The sequence below is a fragment of the Diadema antillarum genome, unplaced genomic scaffold (assembly GCF_040938485.1).
Source record: "Diadema antillarum isolate AM-2024a unplaced genomic scaffold, OU_Dant_1.0 seq00001506_RagTag, whole genome shotgun sequence".
NCBI classification, from domain to species: domain Eukaryota; kingdom Metazoa; phylum Echinodermata; class Echinoidea; order Diadematoida; family Diadematidae; genus Diadema; species Diadema antillarum.
In genome coordinates, this window is record NW_027272240.1 from 409406 (window position 1) to 431084 (window position 21679).

General features: G+C 38.2%; 1 protein-coding gene across 1 annotated transcript; it reads right to left on the reverse strand.

The window, feature by feature from the left end:
* Positions 1-538: 538 nt before the first annotated feature.
* On the reverse strand, positions 539-17303 carry LOC139710172 (retinol dehydrogenase 12-like). The gene is made up of 5 exons (XM_071622105.1): positions 17081-17303; positions 4622-4864; positions 2416-2616; positions 1159-1354; positions 539-755 (listed from the first exon to the last, which is right to left on the reverse strand). Exons 1-5 carry the CDS (start codon positions 17301-17303, stop codon positions 539-541), a joined length of 1080 nt encoding a protein of 359 aa, XP_071478206.1.
* Positions 17304-21679: the final 4376 nt, after the last annotated feature.

Below are 21679 nucleotides of genomic sequence, written 5' to 3' on the forward strand. Positions count from 1 at the left end.
TTATGTGGAATGTAAAGCCAACTTTTTTCTTGACTTTTAGTGAGCACTTTCTGTTCAATTTCGGATTAACATACTTGCGGAATGACAAACCTTGTTTCATGTATGGATTAACACACCTTCGGAATAAAGAACCGTACTTCAGTGAATTACGAATCTTCGGAATAACGCCACAAATAATTGGAATAACAAACCCCTTTCTTTTCATTTTCGCATTAACACGCATTCGGAATAAAGAACATCACCGGATAATAATGGCCACGCTACGTACTCGACAAAGTTAAGAAAAGATGAAAATGCATATCAACTTCATCTGTGATAAAGATGCTAATAAAATCATGCACGCCTACGCATGTCGGCATAACTTATTGTTGAAAGATTATATCGTCTGGTTTAATACAACGAAAAATAGTTTTTCCTCCACTCTCTGAAATGTCAGTAGCGAATAATTTAACTGGAATTCAAAAAAAAAAGAGTCCTAGTACTCAGCATCATACTACAGTGTATACAGAAATGTGGTTTTCTGACACTTGATTTTGGCTTAATCTGATGACATTGCGAGCATGTGAGGGTCGATTCCAGTTGCCTCACATGTGACAGCCCATAGCTGTTTAGCAAGGCTCATGTCTCGGCCAAGCTTCGCCTCCTTGGTCATCCGGCAGTTGGCGTAGTACGCGCCGGGGTTCTTCGAGACCGACTCGTCAATGGCGCAGTGGATTGTGGTCTGGGCCCCGTCCGTTTCCGACATGGCCCAAAGCCTGCATGACGTAAAAAAAAAAAATTATAAACAAGTTCCATCCCAAAATAGATTAATTCCATTCTTAATCATTTGAGATATTGGCGATGAAAGTTTTGAGTAAAAGAATAAAGAAAATTTGGGATGTTTCTAATCATATCTTGAAGAATTTGCCTTGTAGTGTAACAATTAAGTGAGGTAGTACTAGATAGGCTTTTGGTGGACTTACTTTGAAATGTTTACAGATTGCTCCCTTAACTCGTTTTGCGACCAAACTCTACAAAATAATAGAGATTGAACATGCTTTGTACACAATGTCATGCCATATTAGGCTTATGTGAAACCAGAGAGGTGTACACCTCCCTGGTGAAACTGCAAAATGCAAATCGTAAAAGTGTGTAGGGCCTAATTGTCTCCCAACTCACCAAACACGGACCAGCATTTTGTAGTGCGCCAGCGTTTCCTGCGCATTGTAACTTTTCTGGAAGATTCCGGTTGAGACCAGTCCAGGGTGAACGCAGCATGCAGTTACACCTGAGCCCGCCAATCGACGCGCCAGTTCTTTGGTGAATAGGACGTTAGCTAACTTGCTACGCTCATACATTCCACGTGGCTTTAAACCTGAACGGCAAACAAGAACCAAGGAGGAAAACATACAATGAATGAGGTATAAAGCGACAAAGTTACATGACATTGGGTCTTCTAGATTTTAACATCGAGATCGGGGCCCAGAAGAGTTCAGTGGATCGGGGACTGCTACTTGATTACGCCATTTGCAGTCACTGCGCATGTGCCGTGCCGCTATCCCCTCCTCGTTCGCTACCCAAGTAAAAACAAACAAATGAACAAAACAAAACTAAACTAAACAAAATCAATCCAGGACATTGAACAGTTGACGGTAATGTTGAGCAAATCATGTTCAGGGGTATACAGCATTATGTTTTTATCATTGTTATTTTAACTTTTACTACATTCGTTTAACATTACCAGCATTGAACAATATATACAATCCTCATCATGTTTACTTCGGATGCGGAATTTTGAAAGACCTCTATATTGGTAAATTTATCATTGAAGCTATATAACTGGCAACACATTCTACGATATCAAATTTAATGTTCTTGGCACGATTTTGCCCCTTTTTAGCAGAGTAAATGAATGTAATAAGTTCTATTCTTCCCATACGTCAAAATACAAAAAAAAAAATGTAGAATAAACATTTAGGGTCGTCCATCGAATTTACACCAGGGCAGGATGGGCTTACAATCTAGGAGCCCGCCCTCTCCCCGCTGGTTACGAATAACTGAAATTTGTACTCCCACTACTAGACATGGTTGCTTGGGCGTTAGAAGGGTAGATAACCTGCCAGTCATGGTAATTATGCTCTCATTTTCTTGTCCCTGGCAGCCCTGTTTATTGTGTCATAGTACTCTACTTTTCTATCTCTGCTTGTTCTTGCTTTTGTATCTTATGCCGTTTCTATGTCATGCTGAATCGAAATTGTTTTGTGACTCTCTATGTATGGAGACGTTGTCTGAAAAAGCCGAAAGAAAAAAAAATTTGATGATAATAATAATGACAGGCATCTGAATAACATCTTAAAGAGGAATGATATAATTATACCCTGTGATATGACAGACAAAATGCACATTAGTACATAAAGAAAGTACGGTAGGCGTTACCTGCACCAGATTTGTTGGTGTAATCTACGTTCTTCGCACGGGTGTGGACGAATGACGAAACGTTGATTATTCGACTGGGGGCGCTCTTTCTAATCAATTCGATGAGACTCAGCGTGAGGACGAAGTGGCCCACGTGATTTGTTCCCATGATGACGTCAAAACCCTCGGGAGTCGTGACACCGTTTGATGTACCACGGATACCTACACAGAGAGTTGCATTTGACGTAGGAATATTCAATTAAAGAATGATTGTATAATTCCGCCATCATCATAATGCACATTGGTATCAGAGCTAAGAATTTAAGTATAATCAACATTTGCCAGAGACATTTGTTCGTGCTTTGCTTTGTTGTAGGGTTTGCAAAATTACACACTGCCTGATCCATGCATAACTTCGTGGTAGTCTAAAAACAAAGCGTTGTATACGGTAACGATATACAGTACTTAGTGTACAGAGAATGGGCGGTATCTCGGAGGTATGCGAGATAAACATGAACAAGAAAAACCAAGTGGTTTATACTGTCTGCAAGAACCATTCGGGTACCACTATTTTCATGTTTAAAAAGGGAAGAAGGAGGAGGAGGAGGAGGAGAAGGAGGAGAAAGAGAAGAAGAAGAGCTGTACAAGGCAAAGTACGATGGGAAACCAGAACAGTTTTATTCTCTATCGATGCCTCATTGCCCCATCTGCCCGAGAGATAGTCATAATTTTAAAAAGCGGGATCCGTCTCAATGCCACGTGAAGAAGAATTGCGTATCATTCAGAACTGGGAGTCGTGGAGTGGTGCACGTCACGAGTCCGAGACCCACGGGTGTCATACAGCCCATGAGTCATGCAGCCCATGAGTTCTTCACTATGATATGGAAAATAAGGCCCATGAACCCTACAGCATGCAAACAAGGCCCACGAGACCAACAATGAGTACGTTATTAAGCCTATCATAGTGATGTAACGAGTGTTGAATTCGTGGGCCTTGTTTGCCAACTGTTGGATTCATGGGCCTTATTTTGCCTATAGTGTCGAACTCATGGGCTGTATGACTCATGGACCTCTTTTCAATGTCAAGCTCGTGGGCCGTATGACTCGTGGGTGACGGGCTCATGGGATGATCACGTGGAACGGCAACTTGCCTATATAGAACGAGATGCCAAGAGGGCGACATGCTTATATTACCAAAAACACGTAATTTGGGACAAGAAGGACCCCTAATGTCTCGGCCTGTTCGAACAAGTTTTACGCAAGGAAGCTCGGGTGAGTTTTTACAAGATTTGCAAAAGTAAATTTTCGTCTTCTCGTTCTAAATTAAAAAGCAACAAGACGAAATGTATATATATATATATATATATATATATATATATACATAAATATATATTCATATATAATATTCCTGCGAGTTCTGAATGATCGCCTTCGCAGCTTTTCATCCCAACCAAGGCGTCTAAAGGGACAGTACGAGTTTAATAGCTTCAGCTCGAGCGTAAGAGATAAGCATTATCCGTGCTTACCATTTATTGATATCGTTATGATATTTCACAAGTGTGTCTTGAGTGTCAATGCTCTGATGCTAGAATTTAGGAAGCGGTTTAGATATCATAGCCGCACATTTAAGTATCCTTACACAATCATGTCTAACCTAGAATACAAAATACAACGTGCACTTGATTTGAGTCGATTTGATTTAACTTTCTGCATTTTCAATGAAGTACCCGTACATTTTACAGCAAAGTACAGTCGTACTTTCAACAAAAACGTACTTAACAAAGTAATAAAGTTTAAAATGTAATAATTATGATAAGCTTTACAGCAAAGTACAGTGTACTTTCAACAAAACGTACTTCACAAAGTTATAAAGTTCACAATGTAATAATCATGATAAGCTTTAAAATATTTGAACAAATGTAATGAAATAAAAGAAATCGGCAATACACTTGTTTCCAGTTACAGAGAGAAACGGGGAAAAACACAGAAATCTGTCATTTTATAAGCACGTAAGTGTTGTGTAGTGAGGGTAAGCCTCGTGATAGAAAAACAAAACAAAATTAAAGATGTGTTTAATAGATCGCACAAATAGGGGAAATCCCCTAGCCATGGGTAAGGCTCCCATACTCAAATTCACAGTTAACCCGTTACATACAGGAACCTGGTGGCCTGTGTATTATCTTGGGATTTCAGAATTCAGTATGGAACGGGTTAAGATGATAACCACCTGCATTGTTGATAAGAATGTCCAACCTGTCCTCTTCTCTCAGTACGGTATTGGCGAACGCTCGGACACTCGTCAGGTCGGACAGATTTAGCTGTCTGAACACCACGTCGTCGCTGCCTGATCTCCGTCGAATCTCGGCCAGCGCTTCCCGGGCCTTGACCGGGTCACGGCAGGCCATGATGATCCTAGCACCACGCCTGGCGAGATCCACGGCAGTTTCCCGCCCAATCCCAGCATTGGAACCTGCAAAATTAACAATAATGATAATAAAAATAATATAACAACAAAACAAGTGATAAAAACGTAACGAAGTTTGACAAGATGCCCCCCCCCTCCAAGTCATTTACTGTTCTTGTTCGTAATTGCAGAAGTGCAATTCACTGTTGATTAACTCGAAGGCCAGAAGATGTGTTCAATTGCCAGAGTTGATGTCTTAAAGGGATAGTACAGTATTGGTGGAGATGAGAATTGGGCTTTTAACTTTTTGCAAGATACCAAGAAAACACTTATTATATAGTACAGAGCATACCAGTCTAAGAGGAATTCAAAGTTTATTTGATGAAAATCGGGTTTGGAATAACTGAAACATCCAAAAACAAAGTAAATCAAAGCGATCGTAATAAAGTGTGGGTCCCACACTTTATTAGAATCGCTCTTTTTTGGATATCTCAGCCATTCCAAAACCAATTGTCATCAAATAAACGTTGAATTCCTCATAGAATAACATGCTCTTTCATATTTTATAAGAGGTTTCTCATTATCTCACCAAAAAATGTTAGAAACCTGAATATGTCTCAACCAGAACTGTGCGATCCCTTTAAGATAATGTGTGAGGGAACATATAGAAATGCTAATGCTTGTAAGGGCATTTTTTTTTTTGGGGGGGGGGGTATATGACGTAATCAGAAAAGAAGTCCACACACACACACACACACACACACACACACACACACATACACACACACACACACACAAAGCGTGCATGTACAAACCAACGAGCAACAGAGAGAAACGAGAAAGAGAAGAGAACATAATAAATGTGCAGACATTTCAGCACTGGTACACACAACATTCGCACATACGTTGTGAGAATCATGCAAAAAAAAATGCGCACGAATGATTTTCGGCTCCATTGGCGGGATACAGTAATACAACTTCTCTGCATTTTGGACTTCACCATTTTGTCGACATTCGCGTCCTTGTCGCAGATTATCCGCTTTTTAGCGAACACTGCCCCTTAAAGGTCCTGTTTACCTTTGGGAGCAGTGATTTAAAAATGTTCAAGATATCACATTTGATGCATATGTGTAGGTCCGTTGTATCACAAAACATCCTATATAACCATACGAAAATTTTGCCCCCCAAAAAAGCCTAAAAATATAAGTAGATATCAGTATTTTTTCTCATTAAGCCATAACTGTAGACGGTTTAGTCTGGAAACATTTTTATTATAACTATTGTTCACATCTTGTGTATTTAACAATACTTAGTATCGATTACACGGATTTAAATCTTTACAGTGGTTGTTTCTATCCCTAACTCACATTCCAGCACTATTTTTAAAGCACTAATGCTGGGCCCTTTGTTTCTTCTGCAATTATGCCTTTAAAGGGAACCCATGATTTCATGCATACATTTGTATTCTTGGCATGACATGAAGTTAAACTGTATACGTCTGTTTAAGGGTGGCGTCACCATGTCCCAAAATTGTCACAAGGTGGCCATACGAGTATGGAATTTTCAATTTCTTGCGAAGTACGTTGATCCCGAACTTGGGTAAAAGCCAAGCAACACTTACAGTGCCTGCAGGAGGTCACGCGGATGGCACCCGAACAGCACACGAAGGCTATACGAAGTTGTTAGTCGAAATCAAGATGTGTATCCGAAGGACACTTAAAGGAAACATAAAGGTTGCACGAAGATTTTGCCACCGGTCACTAAGTTAAAGGTCCAGTTTACCTTTGGGAACAGTGATTTCAAAAATGTTCAAGATATCACACTCGATGCTTTTGTGAAGGTCTGTTGTAGCACAAAACATCCTACCATATAAATTTTTTTTGCAATAAAACCTAAAATATAAGGAGATATCACTGTTTTTCTCAATAAACCGTAACTGTAGACGGTTTACCCTGGAAACATTTCTATTATAACTATTGTTCACATTTTGAGTAATTAACAATACTTAACATCGATTATACGGATTCAAGTTTTTACAGTGGTTGTTTCTAGCCCTAACTCACATTTTAGAACTATTTTGAGGCACTATAGAATGGTTTTTATTTCATCTGCAAATGGTAAATTATGCCTTTAAGCTGCTGGTGCATGGAGCCTATAGATACGATCAGAGCCGAATTTGAAAATTTCCTTTAGGATATCGTGTGTCCATCTTGGCGCGTGCTTTAAAGGAATGGCATAGCTTAGGTTGAAACCTTGGGTTCATATATCTAACTTCCTTTTTGTAAAATAATGAGAAACCTCTTATTAATATGAAAAAAAAACATGTAATTTCAAGAAGAATTTAACCTTACAGTGATGAAAATTGGTTTTGAAATGGCTGAGATATCCCAAACAAAGCGATTTTGATTAAAGGTGGGACCCACCTTTTTATTTTCTCATCCATTTCAAAACCTATTTTAATCGCATAAACTCTGACTTCCTTTTAGAATGATAAGCTCTGCAGCATTTCATAAGTAGTTTGTTAGTATCTCGCAAAAAGTTAAAAGCTCAATCCTCATCTCCACAGATACTATACTATCCCTTTAATAAAGTGAAATTCCAGAATATTCTTATAATTTCACATCAGGAAGTGAATAAATCGATATAGTGCAATGTATAGATTTGTGGAATCTATTTGGTTCTTGAACAAAACAAATACTCTGAAAACCCCGATACAAATTACACATAATATGAACAAGGATGATGACGTATAGGAGGCTTACATATCACAGCATATTACAGTAATGCAGCAATACCCTTCCATTACAATACCTATGTAGAAATCATACATTCTTTCTTCTTTTGCTCTGCTTCCACGGGCACGCACTCAAGCCTTCTTATGTGAAGTTTCTATCTTTTTCCTTGTTCACTGGTGTTTGTTCAATAATAATTTTGAAAGCATTCCTTATTCCTTAACCCAATCGCAATAGATTCTGTAACTCTGTATACCCAGTATAATTATGGCCATTCTAATCATACATGTTCAAATGCAAAAAGTCTGAAAATCATCCGGAGTTCTCCCTTTACTTATTTCACACGCGACATGCTTTGCTCTTGCAAATGTTGTTGAGTCATGCTAGGTCTATGCTAGGTTTATAGTTTTCTACAAGAAAACTATATGTTTATGGTTTTCTCTACAAGTAATGGTAGGTCGCCCCAGTTTCTATACATCCTTTGCCGCACATCGATTGGCACCGCTTGTGCGGGTAACTACCGTTGACGACCCCCCCCCCCCTCTCTCTCTCTCTCTCTCTCTCCCTCCCTCTCTCTCTCTCTCTCTCTCTCTCTCTCTGCATATGTCATGTGTTTCAACTCCCGAGACAGTCACCCGCCATAAATAATAATAATATTAGTAGTAGGCAGTGCTTATATACCGCATAACACATAAACGAATAAACAAATGCGTTTTTAAAACAGACTTGAATGTATTTCTTTCAGTGATTTGTCTTAAATTCTGGGGTAGATTATTCCATAGGGTAAGGGCATTAAAAGCAAATGTTCGTTCTCTGTAAAAGTTGGTACTTCTGTTCGGAATAACAAATAAATCTTTACTTTTTGAACGAAGGTTCCTCTCTGGTGTGTAGATTTGAAGTAGCTCTCTCAAATAATGTGCATGGAGCAAACATATAGAAACATTCAAATGCTAGTAGCGATATCATAAACTGAATCCGACTGTTGACTGGAAGCCAGTGTAAGCTTCTTAAAACTGGTGAAATTTGTTCATGTTTCTTGATTTTGGATTCTACTCGTGCAGCACAGTTTTGGATTGATTGTAACCTCTGTATCTGTTTGACCGGCAGTCCATAAAGCAATTAATTACATAAATAAAGGTGGCACATGACGAAAGCATGAACTAATTGTTCTGCGGTGTGTTTATCAATGAACTCTCGAATTTTCCCAATTTTGTAAAGTGCGAATGAAGCAGAGCGACATTTTTGCGACACAAAGTTTTCAATGAGCAATTCATCATCCAAGATTTCACCTAAACTTCTGCAAGTGTGTGCTACATGGATTTTAGTACCATTGAAATCAAGAGAACAGAACAGAACAGAACAGAAATCTGCTTTCCTTAATCAATTTCAGATTCATTCTATTGTTGAAATTCCTCTAGTTGTCGTGCTTACAAACCAACGGACGAAAATTGTTCACAGTCTATTGAGGTATACAATAATGATAATTAGGTGATCCGAGTATCCTTCGGATCACCTTCTGTATCTGTACGGATTCTTTCTTCTTCTTTGTTTCTTTATTTCTCCGCAAAAGTTGTGCAGAGGTTAGCTCAGAAAGTCCGCTGCCTATCAATTTCAAAATTATACCATGTATGCATCATGTCCCAAAGACGACAAATCTAATGTATCATTGTGATCAGTCGACCGTGACGTCACTATGACGTCATTATATGAAAACACATTCTCAATCATATCTCATTAATGGAATGAAATTTTTCAATGAAATTTACGTCACATATATTTCAAATTATACGCATTCTACTCATGTTCTCAAAATTCATATTTTCTCTTAAAACGTGCGCGTACGCGCGCGTTGAAATATTTGTATGCTCCAATCGAGCTCAAAATTTTTTTGCACACGTTTCAGACCATTTGGAGCATTTTTTGAAAAATTGAAAAAATCGGACGGACGCGTACGCGCGCGCGCATATACGCACGCACAGCTCATGTGCAATTGAAATTTCCAGTTTTTTCACTTTGATCGGATGTCTGAAATGTTAAGGAATATTTATACCAAGTTTCAAATCAATGCGACTCAATAAGACGTCATACGGGCCCGTCAAAGTTGAAATTCCGCGCGCGCGTCAATGGCGATATACAGTGCAACTATGCCAAAAAACTGCTTATTTTAAATTCGATTTTACTCGTCAGGATGGACGGTGACCCCCCATTTTCTTTACATATTTTAAAACCTGATGAGTTGTACATGTCATTTCATGGGGTGGCAATGCTGACAAAATGATTAAAAGATAGCAAATTTCTTAATAAAGTTAAAAAAGTAAATTTTCAAAATGACGTCATCAAATTCAAGTTCATTCGAGTGTATCTCACTAGTCCTTTGTCAATTTTCACCCAGATTTCAGTATGATGTAGCTTATTTAATGTTCTTTCAAACATAAAATTACAAAATTTTGATTGGATAACGGTATCATTTCGTAAAAATGGATTGAAAGTAACCTTGTCAAATTTGACCAGTTTACGTGTTATCTCTATGGGAGTGCAGTTTTTCTGGAAATGAAAATTGACATGACTATCTTTATCGAGCACTAGCTCACTTACCCTTCGGTAAATTTCTCCCAGATTTTGATATGTTGTAGCTGAGACTTTACGCTACCGTAAGTGTGCCCTTCGTTTTTTCATACGATGTCGGAATCACGTCAAAAATTTTGGTTGAAATTCAGGCTTATCTTCGATGTATTGAGATAGTTCTTTCTTTCTGCAACTTTCTTTGCAATAACTCAAGAAAAACACGCCCTATCACTTCTATATTTCGCACATGTTTAGTTCATGTCACGTACATTATTTCATAAAATAACAACTACTTGATCGGACACCATCTTGGGTATGTAAATTAGGGTCAAAGGTCATAAGTGTTTCATCCTGTATCTTAGTGAATACATGTTCTATCTTTCCCATATTTTGCAAACGCAAAGACCATGGTACAAGGATCATTTCACAAAATAACCACTTTTTACTCAGATGCCATCTTGTCTGTGCAAATTGAGGTCAAAGGTCATATGTACTTCTTTTTGTATCTTCGTTATGACGTGTTATCTCTATGGGAGGGAATTTTTTTTAATGTGAAAATTGACATGATTGTCTTTATCGAGCACTAGCTCACTTACCCTTCGGTGAATTTCTCCCAGATTTTAATATGTTGTAGCTGAGACTTTGCGCTATTGTTAAATTTGATTTTGTTTTTTCATACGATGTCGGGATCACGATAAAAAACTTGGTTGAAATTAAAGCTTATCTTCCATGTATTGAGATATTTCTTTCTTTCTGCAACTTTCTTTGCAATAACTCAAGAAAAACACGCCCTATCACCCCCATATTCTGCACATGTTTAGTTCATGTCACGTACATTATTTCATAAAATAACAACTACTTGATCGGACAACATCTTGGGTATGTAAATTAGGGTCAAAGGTCATAAATGTTTCATCTTGTATCTTGGCGAATACCTGTCCTATCTTTCCCATATTTTGCACACGTATAGACGATGTCGCAAGAATCGTTTCACAAAATAACCACTTTTTCCTCAGATGCCATCTTGGGAGTGTAAAGGTGGGTCAAAGGTCATATGTATTTGTTGTTGTATCTTCGTTATCTAGTGTATACGGAATTTGGTACCAAAGATGGCAGATATGAATCCCTTTTATAAACGAGAATTCAAACATCACACGGCCAACGTTTTTAACAACAGACGAAACCTGTATGGTCATGCCTATTGCGATCAGGACTCGAATCATTGATGAAAAAAAAAAATCGGATCACCTTAATTTGTCAGTAATGACAAATTACAATCTCTAGTTTAACATCAGAATCGTTGTATCTACCGTAGAATTTCGATGATATCTTGCTCACTCCACACTTTTTTAATTCTGTGCGTGGTAATTACAGTCCATCTGCTACATGATACATGTATGTAGACCAACTTAATAAATAAATGAAAATGTACACTTCTATCGGGCAACAATCCATCAAAGAGATGCTCACGACTCTTTTAGCCATCTAAAAGGGATGGTATAGTTTTGGCTGGGGTATGGGATTCAGCCCTGCTGGAAAGAACACAGTGTCCCACAGTGTGAGAAACACAGTGAGAAACACAGTGTGAACACAGCGTGTACTCAGTGTGAAATCTCTTCACACTGTTAAATTCGAGCGTTTTAACAGTGTGAACACAATGTGAGTCATCAATGACACTGAATCATCACAGTGTGGAACAAGCATTACTATGTGAACACTCTGTGAAAAACATACCACAGTGTGAAATTACTTTCACACTGTTACATTCGAAAGTTTTCACATAGTCGACTATGTGAACACACTGTGGGACACTGTGTTCTTTCCAGTAGGGAGGTTTGAACTATTTGAGAGATAATTGGAAAATGAAAAAGCAAAACAAAGTAAGACAAAGAGGTCTTAATGAAAGGTGGGTCCCATCTTTCATTAGGACCTCTTTGTTCTCAGATATCTCACCATTTCAAAACTGATGTTCATCAAATAAACTTTAAATCCTCCTAGAATTGTATCTGCTCTTTAATATTTCATATTTCATGGTTTCTAATTATCTCGCAAAAGTTAAATCCTTACGACCTATCTCATCCAAAACTATACCATCCGGTTAACTTACATCATGTTTTCTTTCACTGCTGCATTACACCTGTAGATAATACCAGAAGAAATCATTTATACACACACAAGCTCGTGAACTGTGATTTATATTCTGAGGTGTCAGATCATCTTCACATTTTTCCCACCTACTCACCTTCAGCAATACTTAGTATATATTTCAATTATGAATGTGCTCTACATATATATTGTGTTACAACTCGAGCATTTTCTTTTCTATTTAAGGATGACACCAAAAGGTGTGCTTGGTCATGCGGCTTGTAATAACGTTGATTCAGACTTTTATTATGATTTTTCTCTTAGTCACGAGTTTGTCCACTTTTTACTTTTCTTTACTAAAATCTATAAAAACTTTAAAGGTAAATTGCAGCCTTGAATTACTGCTGGTCTCTTGCAATTTATAAGAAAAAAATATTCGTAATTTTAACGTTATTTTAAGGCGATAAAAGAAGAAACACAGTAAAATCGTACGTCGACATCGTGTAATATAAAATTATGTTTTTATGCACAAAATGTACACGCATCCTCTATTTTAGTGGGTTTGTAAGCTCACGCTGTATAACTCTTCCTATCGTCGTTCCTTCCTAAAATATTCACGTGAAAACTGTAATTCTCTGATTTTTGGTATTGGTTTCTTTTTTCTCCTTCCGGTTTAGAATTTCATTGTACTGATAGGATCAAGGGCCTGTGAAGTCAATCATCATTGATGTGCTCATAACAAAATAATGTCCGGTATACACTTCCTGAACACACTGTGGGACACTGTGTTCTTTCCAGTAGGTACGTTTGAACTATAGTATTTGAGAGATAATTGGAAAATGAAAAAAAAAGGTAAAACAATAACAAAGTAAAAGAAAGAGGTCCTAATGAAAGGTGGGACTTACCTTTCATTAGGACCTCTTTGAGGTGAATGTGAGAGTCACAACTCATGCAAGTAAAAGATCCCGGTTCATTCATTCATCGCAAAGAGCAGGGTGCATGGGATAGGCAGCGTGGAGTGTGTTCCCGCCTTACATAAGACTGGACCCCATGGAAGATCAGCTTAGCACAGCTGAATATCTATCCAGCCATCTTCTCAGATGGAAAAATGAAACAAACAAACAAACCTCAACATCGAAAGTGTTCTTTGGAAATTATATGAATGAATCCGCAAGTATACACCGCCGATGTGCTTTGGTATTTATGAATTAATCTGCATTATTTATATACATGGTATTTATCTTAGTGAAATTGTTTGCACACACATTGCTTAAATTTCTCTGTATCTAGCAACCCCTCTCTCTCGTATATAAATCAAAATATAAAAGTGAAAGCCAATTCCACATTATGTATCTCGGCAGGAGGGTCACATCCAGCTATTATGAATACTACAGGATGATCTCAAATCGGTAAATGTTAAAGGCATTATTATTTACCATTTGCAAGTGAAACAATTACCCACCTTGAGATAAATGTTAAATTGTTAAATATACCAAATGTGAACAGTAGTTTTATTAACATCGTTTTTAGAATAACCATCCACTGGTGACAGTTATGGTTTATTTAGAAAATTAGTGATATCCCCTTATACACTCAGCACAAAAAAGAAAGTAAACACTTTTTCCAGTTAATATTTTTCATAGAAGATTTAGATATAAATTAATGTGTCATATACCATATCAAAGATTATTCAATTGGCTATCAACCTGGTAGGTTTATACAAAGGGAAATTGTACGCATGAGTGAACACATTCGTTTTTGTCCTCCAAGGCAGAAAAGTAAAAACTGCAGAATTGGACATATTGAAATTCATTTGCAAATGCCCTCCAAGATACCAATGATAACAAAAGACCAATTTAACGCAATTAGAGACATGAATGAAGCAGCAGAAATAAGTTTCCGTTCCCTTGTTTTCCTTTATATTAAGAACAAAAACATAGTACGGAAACTAAAGGTGGAACATAAGCATTTTCCATCAATTTAAACTGTAAATAACATAGGGAGTAAGCCGTAAAGGTGATAAAAGCGACAGAATTTCTTCATTTTACCTTTTAATTAAGGAATTCAAGAATGCACGAGACAAATAACTATTCAAGAACCAAATATTATTTCAAATTTTCTTAAATTTGAAAAACGTTTCAAATTTAACTTTCTTTGTTACCATAATTTTTCTCATGTCCTTTGACTGCGGATTTGACAGAAGATTCTTCATTTTCCTCCATTATTTCTTTGCCTTTCTTTATCTTTGGAGGGTTGCAGAGACATTATTGAGATCATAGGTTGATGTTTCAAATCAATTTGCATTTCTGTTGTGTTGAATTTTTCTTTTTTGTTCTCATTATCATAATATGGAAGAGCAAATACGCTTGAATAACAACTTGTCCATTTTGCAATTTTTACTTTTGTGCCTTGGAAGAGAAAAACGAATGTGTTCACTCATGCGTAAAGTCAACATTTTCATTGACCTATACTAGGTTGATACCTAATTAAATTACCTTTAACATGGTATGTAAAACACCATTTTTAGTCAGATAGTCTATGAGAAAGATAAACTTGAAAAAGTGTTTACTTTCTATTTTTGCTGAGTGTATCTGTGCCTTTATATGGTACAATGTTTTGTGTAAAACTAAACCGTCATTATGTATCAATCCATGTCATAACTCGAACATTTTTAATCACTGCTCACAATGGTGAACAGTGTAATCCTGATTCAAGAGATCCTATACCGGCATGACGGTAATTAAATCCCCCCCCCCCCCTCTCTCTCTCTCTCTCTCTGTAGCCTATTTTCTCTTGCCAAATGTATTGGAATGCCTGATCACTTGCATTTTATAGGAGGCAAGTTATGACATCAACATAGTTTTAATGAATTTGGAACACATAACCCACAGGCATAATATACGTAATGCATTGAGAAAGGCGAGGTTCTGTATAGAGCCTAAATGCATGTTACTAATCAACACTCACTTGCACTTCCTGAATTCTTAATATTTGTATATTATGTATCCCTATTTTTGTTTGCTTGAAGAACAGTGCTTAGATCAGTGCTATCCTGTTCTACAAATAAGACTAAATGCTAGCAACTATATAGTAGTAATAGCAGCAGCAGTAGTAATACTAATATTAAAAACAAGATAAACACTAATAACGCAAAAATAATAATAACACATGGTTAAAGATCTTAATAAACATTGTGCACATTCTATCAATATATGAAGCATAATTTGTCATGTAAAGTTCGTGAAGTTCTGGTATTTTGGGGATAGAGGCTCACCTAATGTTATTCATGGCAGAATAACTCCAAAATACTGGTCAGTTCGATTTTAATCTGAGGTGAGATTGTGTTTGAACAAAGACATTTGAAAATGTAAAATTCTGTGTACAGGCTAATCATTCGGTGAAGCAATGATTTCATTAATTGACTCAAATGCATATTTACTGACCACGAAGTGATTTGTAAAAATTAGCGAAACCTCCTTATTTTTAACCTTATTTCTCTCATATTTTAATCAAATTTTCACTCCTGTACTAAGAAAAATACTCTTTCTTATTCGAAATTTTCCTATTTGAAGTAGCCTTCTTAAATAGGGCGTACTTGTCATCGATGTTTGATACTTTTTAACAAATATCAATAATACCATGACAGGTCTAAACATTCAGTTCCATTGCCTAGAAGAGCGAATACATTTAACATATATATTATACTCAATTGCTGCATGGTAATTTAGGTCTGTCTCAACTTTGTTGGTATCAATTTACATGATTATATCTTATCTTATAGGTAGCTCGCTTGTAGTTACACATTATTTGTATTGTCCGTGTGGGTACTGTGCTATATACCAGTAGTGGATAATGCTCTTGACTTTCAATCGCAATTCAGTCCAGAGATTGAATCACGTGCCCGTACATCCTTAAAAAGAAAAAGGAAAGAAAAGAAAGGTGTCCCCTTAACCCTGGTGTAAAATTGGGTAGGCCCTATACCTGCATGGCAATTATTGTTGGGGTCATAATACATAGTGGCAGGGCCCATTGGTAGAGCAGTACGTAGAAACAATGAATAGGTTACCCTAGATAAAGAAGACCTTTTTGTTATCATTGCTATGAATATAATTTTTATAATGATTATAATCTCAAAGTTCCCATGACCCATATCATGTGCATACACCTATCAATCTCTATAGTATATCATTCACGGGAAGGCTCATCAATCAACTGTTCTTTCCGAGCCCACTGATTTCCTGTATATAAACAAATTAACAAACTTAAAGAACGCGAGATGAGGAATAGGCTCTAAGGACAAACTGAGAAAAAATATGATTATGAATACTGAATTGATGAAAACAAAATCAAGAAATTGAAAAAAAAAAATCTATAATATATTCGATTTTCCGGAAAGTATATTCCGACTGCCTAATGTCCCTCGGATCCGTTATCCCGAATGTTTGATTGTATGAAAATGAAAATATTGTTCGTTAATCTGCAGTGAAATAATCTTCGTTTATCAGTCTGTGAATGTTCTCAGTCATCCAGGTAAAGTATCACATGAACTGTATCAGTAAATCTAGTCAACTGGACCTTTATTAGGAAATTCCGTAGAGATTATTACTCTTATATATCAAAGTTAGTTTTCTTTTGTGTAATTTACAGTGTAGCTATTCAAAGATCAACTAAAATACCCCCAAAATAAGTAGCGACATAACTGAACAGAAAATCACCACTACTATCATTTTTGATGAACCTTTCGGGAACTCTGTTTTAAGGAACACAAATTAAGGCCCTTTCGGCAGACAGTCTTAGTTGGCCTACACCTTAAGACTCATTCCAAAAGCATAATTAATTCTATTCTAAAAGAATAAATCATTTTAGAGTCAAAACTCAGATTGTCATAAGGAAGTTTTACCTGTGATTAACACGGTCTTGCCATCCAAACGGTTGTTGCTACGGACTCGTTGAATGGCTACACCATACTTCAGGCGAAGTAGGTAGCGTGTCCCGTACACGACCACCGCGATACCGGCAGACGTTATCGCGGCTTTGACGGGGAGAGGTGTGCTCCGTAACAGCGCTACGATGTCGCAAGCAACGGACATGCCCAACTGGGCTGTGTCGCTTAGGAACTCCATGTTGCAAGCAAAATTCGTCCGCACGAGATGGATCAGTAATAAAATTATGGCAAACGGCGCATTGATGGATCCGACCCAACTCTTTATGCTGAACTCGTAGTGACTTGTGATAGCAGTGCATGGCATATCGCCTGCCAGCTGCCGGCATGTCAGTGATGTTTTGGTTTGATTTTTTGTTGTTGTTGCTGTTGTTGTTGTTTTCGTCATTTTTTTGAAAAGGGTTGAGCGCGCAGGCACGTATACTGCAGCAATAGTGTACCTTGAATTTACTATTGTGTAGTGTACATTAAATTTACTACATGTATTGTGTAGCGTGGTTGTGACTAACCTGGAGAGTGGGGGGGGGGGGGTGGGGCAAAGCTTCAAAGAAAATAATGTATGTAGGCTATGGGGGAGGGAGTGAGAGATTGGAAGGTATCATTTAACAGTATTGTAGAACTTCCTAATCAAGGTTTAAAGCAAATAATGTAATATCTTAATATGCGATTAATATCGCACGAGCGTACATTGTCAGAGACGAAAAAGAAACACTCGTGATAATATAAGAACGTTTAATGAACTTTAGAAGGCACATTTAAAGGGGATGGCTAGTAACTGATCAGTGGGAATCAGTGGGAATGCTGAGGGATGATTGTTCCAATCCTTGTGGGATTCATTTAAGAGTACATTATATATATCTATTCTTGTGTGAAAATTATTTGCTTCAGAATGGTCTCGTGTTCAAGTAATGTGCAGTTTAATGCTTCCAGGTAAGCGTCCCTGGTCAGTGACGGGGCATTAATCTGCACATTACTTGAATATGAGACCGTTCTGAAGCAAATAATTTTCACACAACAGTAGATATATAATGTACTCTTAAATGAATCCCACAAGGATTGGAACAATCATACCTCAGCATTCCCACTGATTCCCACTGATCGGTTACTAGCCATCCCCTTGTAGGTACCAAGAAGACTAGAAGTGTATAAAGCGTCGTTCGGGTGTTATTTTGCGCAAATATGAAACGGTAACAGGAACAATTTGAAACTATAAAGGGACATGATACCCGTCATGCCTGTATAGCTAAAACATCTGAAAATGGATGAATTTACAAGGCGGTTATTCAAACATTTTGTTGAATCATTTACAAGGGGAAGACATGAGAAAAAGAGGCAGGGCCTATAAGTGTAGGTCAATGGGAGACTTGTGAAATGGACATTGAGTACTCATGTTATCTAAATAAGTAGCTATGTATGTATACATGTATATTATGGATATATATATATATATATATATATATATATATATATGATTTTTATATATAATTGAGACAATAATGAGGAGAGAAGATGTCGCACGGTGCCGGCTCGTGGTAGAAGCTTTCGACCTCTGGTGTTCGTCAGCTTTATTGTCTGTTTATACGAAATGGCGGTTTTGAGCATAACGGAGTATAAATGCTCATAATATTATACATTGAAACATTTATATCATTCTTCCCAAGATGACGAAGCATTCGGTGAAAACATAAGCATCACCCCAATATATATATATATATATATATATATATATATATATATAAAGATATATATATATATATGTATGTATATATATATATATATATATATATATGTGTATACTTTGTAAGTGAAAAGATGAAATAGGCTGCTATCACACCTAGTGATATAATAATGTTGCTTTGATATCGCACTTTATTCCCCAAGTTGTCGGCCTTCTTGGCCTGTAGGTCGCAGCTGTACAACCAAATAGTGTGGTAAAGTATAATGGGTATGAATGCGCCGGTAGGAATTTTCCCACAGGAGTCACGAATTCAACCTCAATCAGATGTCACCCAGTAAAAAAAACACAACATTGTCTTTCTGGGTCTTGCATTTAAATATTTCTTGTTATTCTGTCAGTATACATGCACGGAGGCTCTAACCAACACAATTATGATTAAAACTAATGTACTATCATTGAGAAGTATGCACATACTGTTCAATGCTGTTAGGGCATTGTCATACCGTTAACGTACCGCTTCACTTCTTTTCAATTGTGTCAGACTGGATAAAAAAGAAAAGCTGATATGAGTCTAGACTATATTATCGTGGATTCCCTGGATAGCATGAACTGGTCAAAGGGCATCTCTCAACGCTGTGTTGTACCAATGCACATTATATACCTACAACATTATTGTAGCGCTTCTGGAGCGAAACAGCTGAGAGAATAAATATAGCGTGGAATCACTGAATGTAATTCACCGAGCGAGATATCATGTCTCGTTCTCACTGAAATATGCCTAGCCTGTCAGGACAGTCATCAGACAGAAATGGCATATACCCTCTGCAATGTGATACATTCGCACATTCGCAGGCGGCGATCACGGCCCGGGGGACGACCCTTACGAAAAAGTCCTGTGGTACTCCTGTGGTGATTACCACGGGAAGGTACCACAGGACAGTACCACAGGAAAGTACCACAGGACAGTACCACAGGACAGTACCACAGGAATTGTCCTGTGGTATTTTGGGACATACCACAGGACAGTACCACAGGAATTCCTGTGGTATTTTGGGACGTACCACAGGGCAGTACCACAGGAAAGTACCACAGGACCGGTACCACAGAACAGTACCACAGGACAGTACCACAGGAATTCCTGTGGTATTTTGGGACGTACTACAGGGCAGTACCACAGGAAATCCTGTGGTATTTTGGGACGTACCACAGGGCAGTACCACAGGACTAGTACCACAGAACAGTACCACAGGAACTGTCCTGTGGTATTTTGGGACAGTACCACAGGACAGTACCACAGGTCGATCATTGCCACACAGCATTACCACAGGGCAGTACCACACAGCATTTCCATGGTACCACAGGAGAGTACCACACAGGATAGATCGAAAAAAAAAATCTGGGAGAATCTTAGCCACATATCAAGGAATATTCCTGATAGATGAGTGATGGATTTCAGGACAGACATGGCCCTACTTAATAATCTAGCCTGTCAGGACTGTCATCAGACAGAAATGGCATATACCCTCTGCAATGTGATACATATTCGCACATTCGCTGGCGGCGATCACGGCCCGGGGACGATCGGGGGTGGGGGGGGGGTGGGGAGTGTTATAGGAATGCTATATTAGAAAGTGAATTCGAATGTATAGTTTTTTAAGTCTGCTCTGGCGGATGAGGGGATATCTTATTGGAACTTTTTTAACAGGGGGAACTTGTTTTTAAACGCCTTCGCCCCCCCCCCCATGAACTTGGTGCCCCTTATGGGATTATTACCTTAGGGATACACTGCCGCTTTGGCTGAAAAATTTGTCATAGAGTTTACAAGATGGAGCTAAAAATGTGACAATTACCCTACACCCCCCCCCCCCCCCATGTAGGCTCTAATCCCACTTAGGCATCCTCTCGTCCGCCATAGACTTGAGCCTATCGCACTTCGTTAGTTCTATCACTTCTGGTTCTATGGAGTTTTTTCCCCCTTTAACACAATCTCTTGAATATGGGGCCTTTGCCCCACCCCCCCCCCCCCCGGACTTGGTGCCCTTTTCTCACAAAATGGGATTCTATTATCAAATGGATCCTACTTGCCCCCTCTGCCACGTTTGATGAAAATCCGTTGTGGGGCGTTTTCAAGAAAATGAAAACTGTACAGGGCCCTGTTTTATGAAGAGTTAAATTTGATTATGTAGTTGATTAATTTCAACTGTAGGCCCTAACACCTAGCTCCCTGATCTATGGCAGCCTGTGTGGTAAGGAAACTTAAAATCGACTTGATCTTTTGATAAAACGGGACCCTGGTATAATACATGATCAATTTTGATCGTAGACACAGATCGAGTTCATCCACCATGTCGGTGCGTAATACCGTTGAAGCCGCATATTATGTTTGTACATAATACATTTCCCAGCAGCGTTTGTAGCCTACATTTCCCGCCAAAATTGAACGTTTCTACATTTCTCGGCGTTTGTACATGCAAATCCCGGCTCCATGCACAGCATGAGGTGTCAGAATACAGGTGACAGATCAATTTGAATAGCTATTTGCTGATCCACGAGAGCTATACCCTCGACTGCCAATAATTTGCTGTTTTTCAGCTCTGGTGTTTGTCCCAGATTTAACGTGATTTAACAGCTAAGTATACGTGAGTGTTACACGGTAATGGAGGCCGACCGCCATTGTTTTTCGAAGTCCGCATATTGTACGCCGCCCAGCAGTCAACCCCGGGTCATGTTGTGGACTACGCCTCAGTCAACGTCGACAATATTGACCAAGTGCTTGAGCGCAGCTGTTCCCGAATCGCTCGTGTTTTTTGAGCCGTACACGTTCTGTGCGATAGCTCAGCGTATCGTGGAAACCCGCAGTGTCCGAGCTTTGCACGATG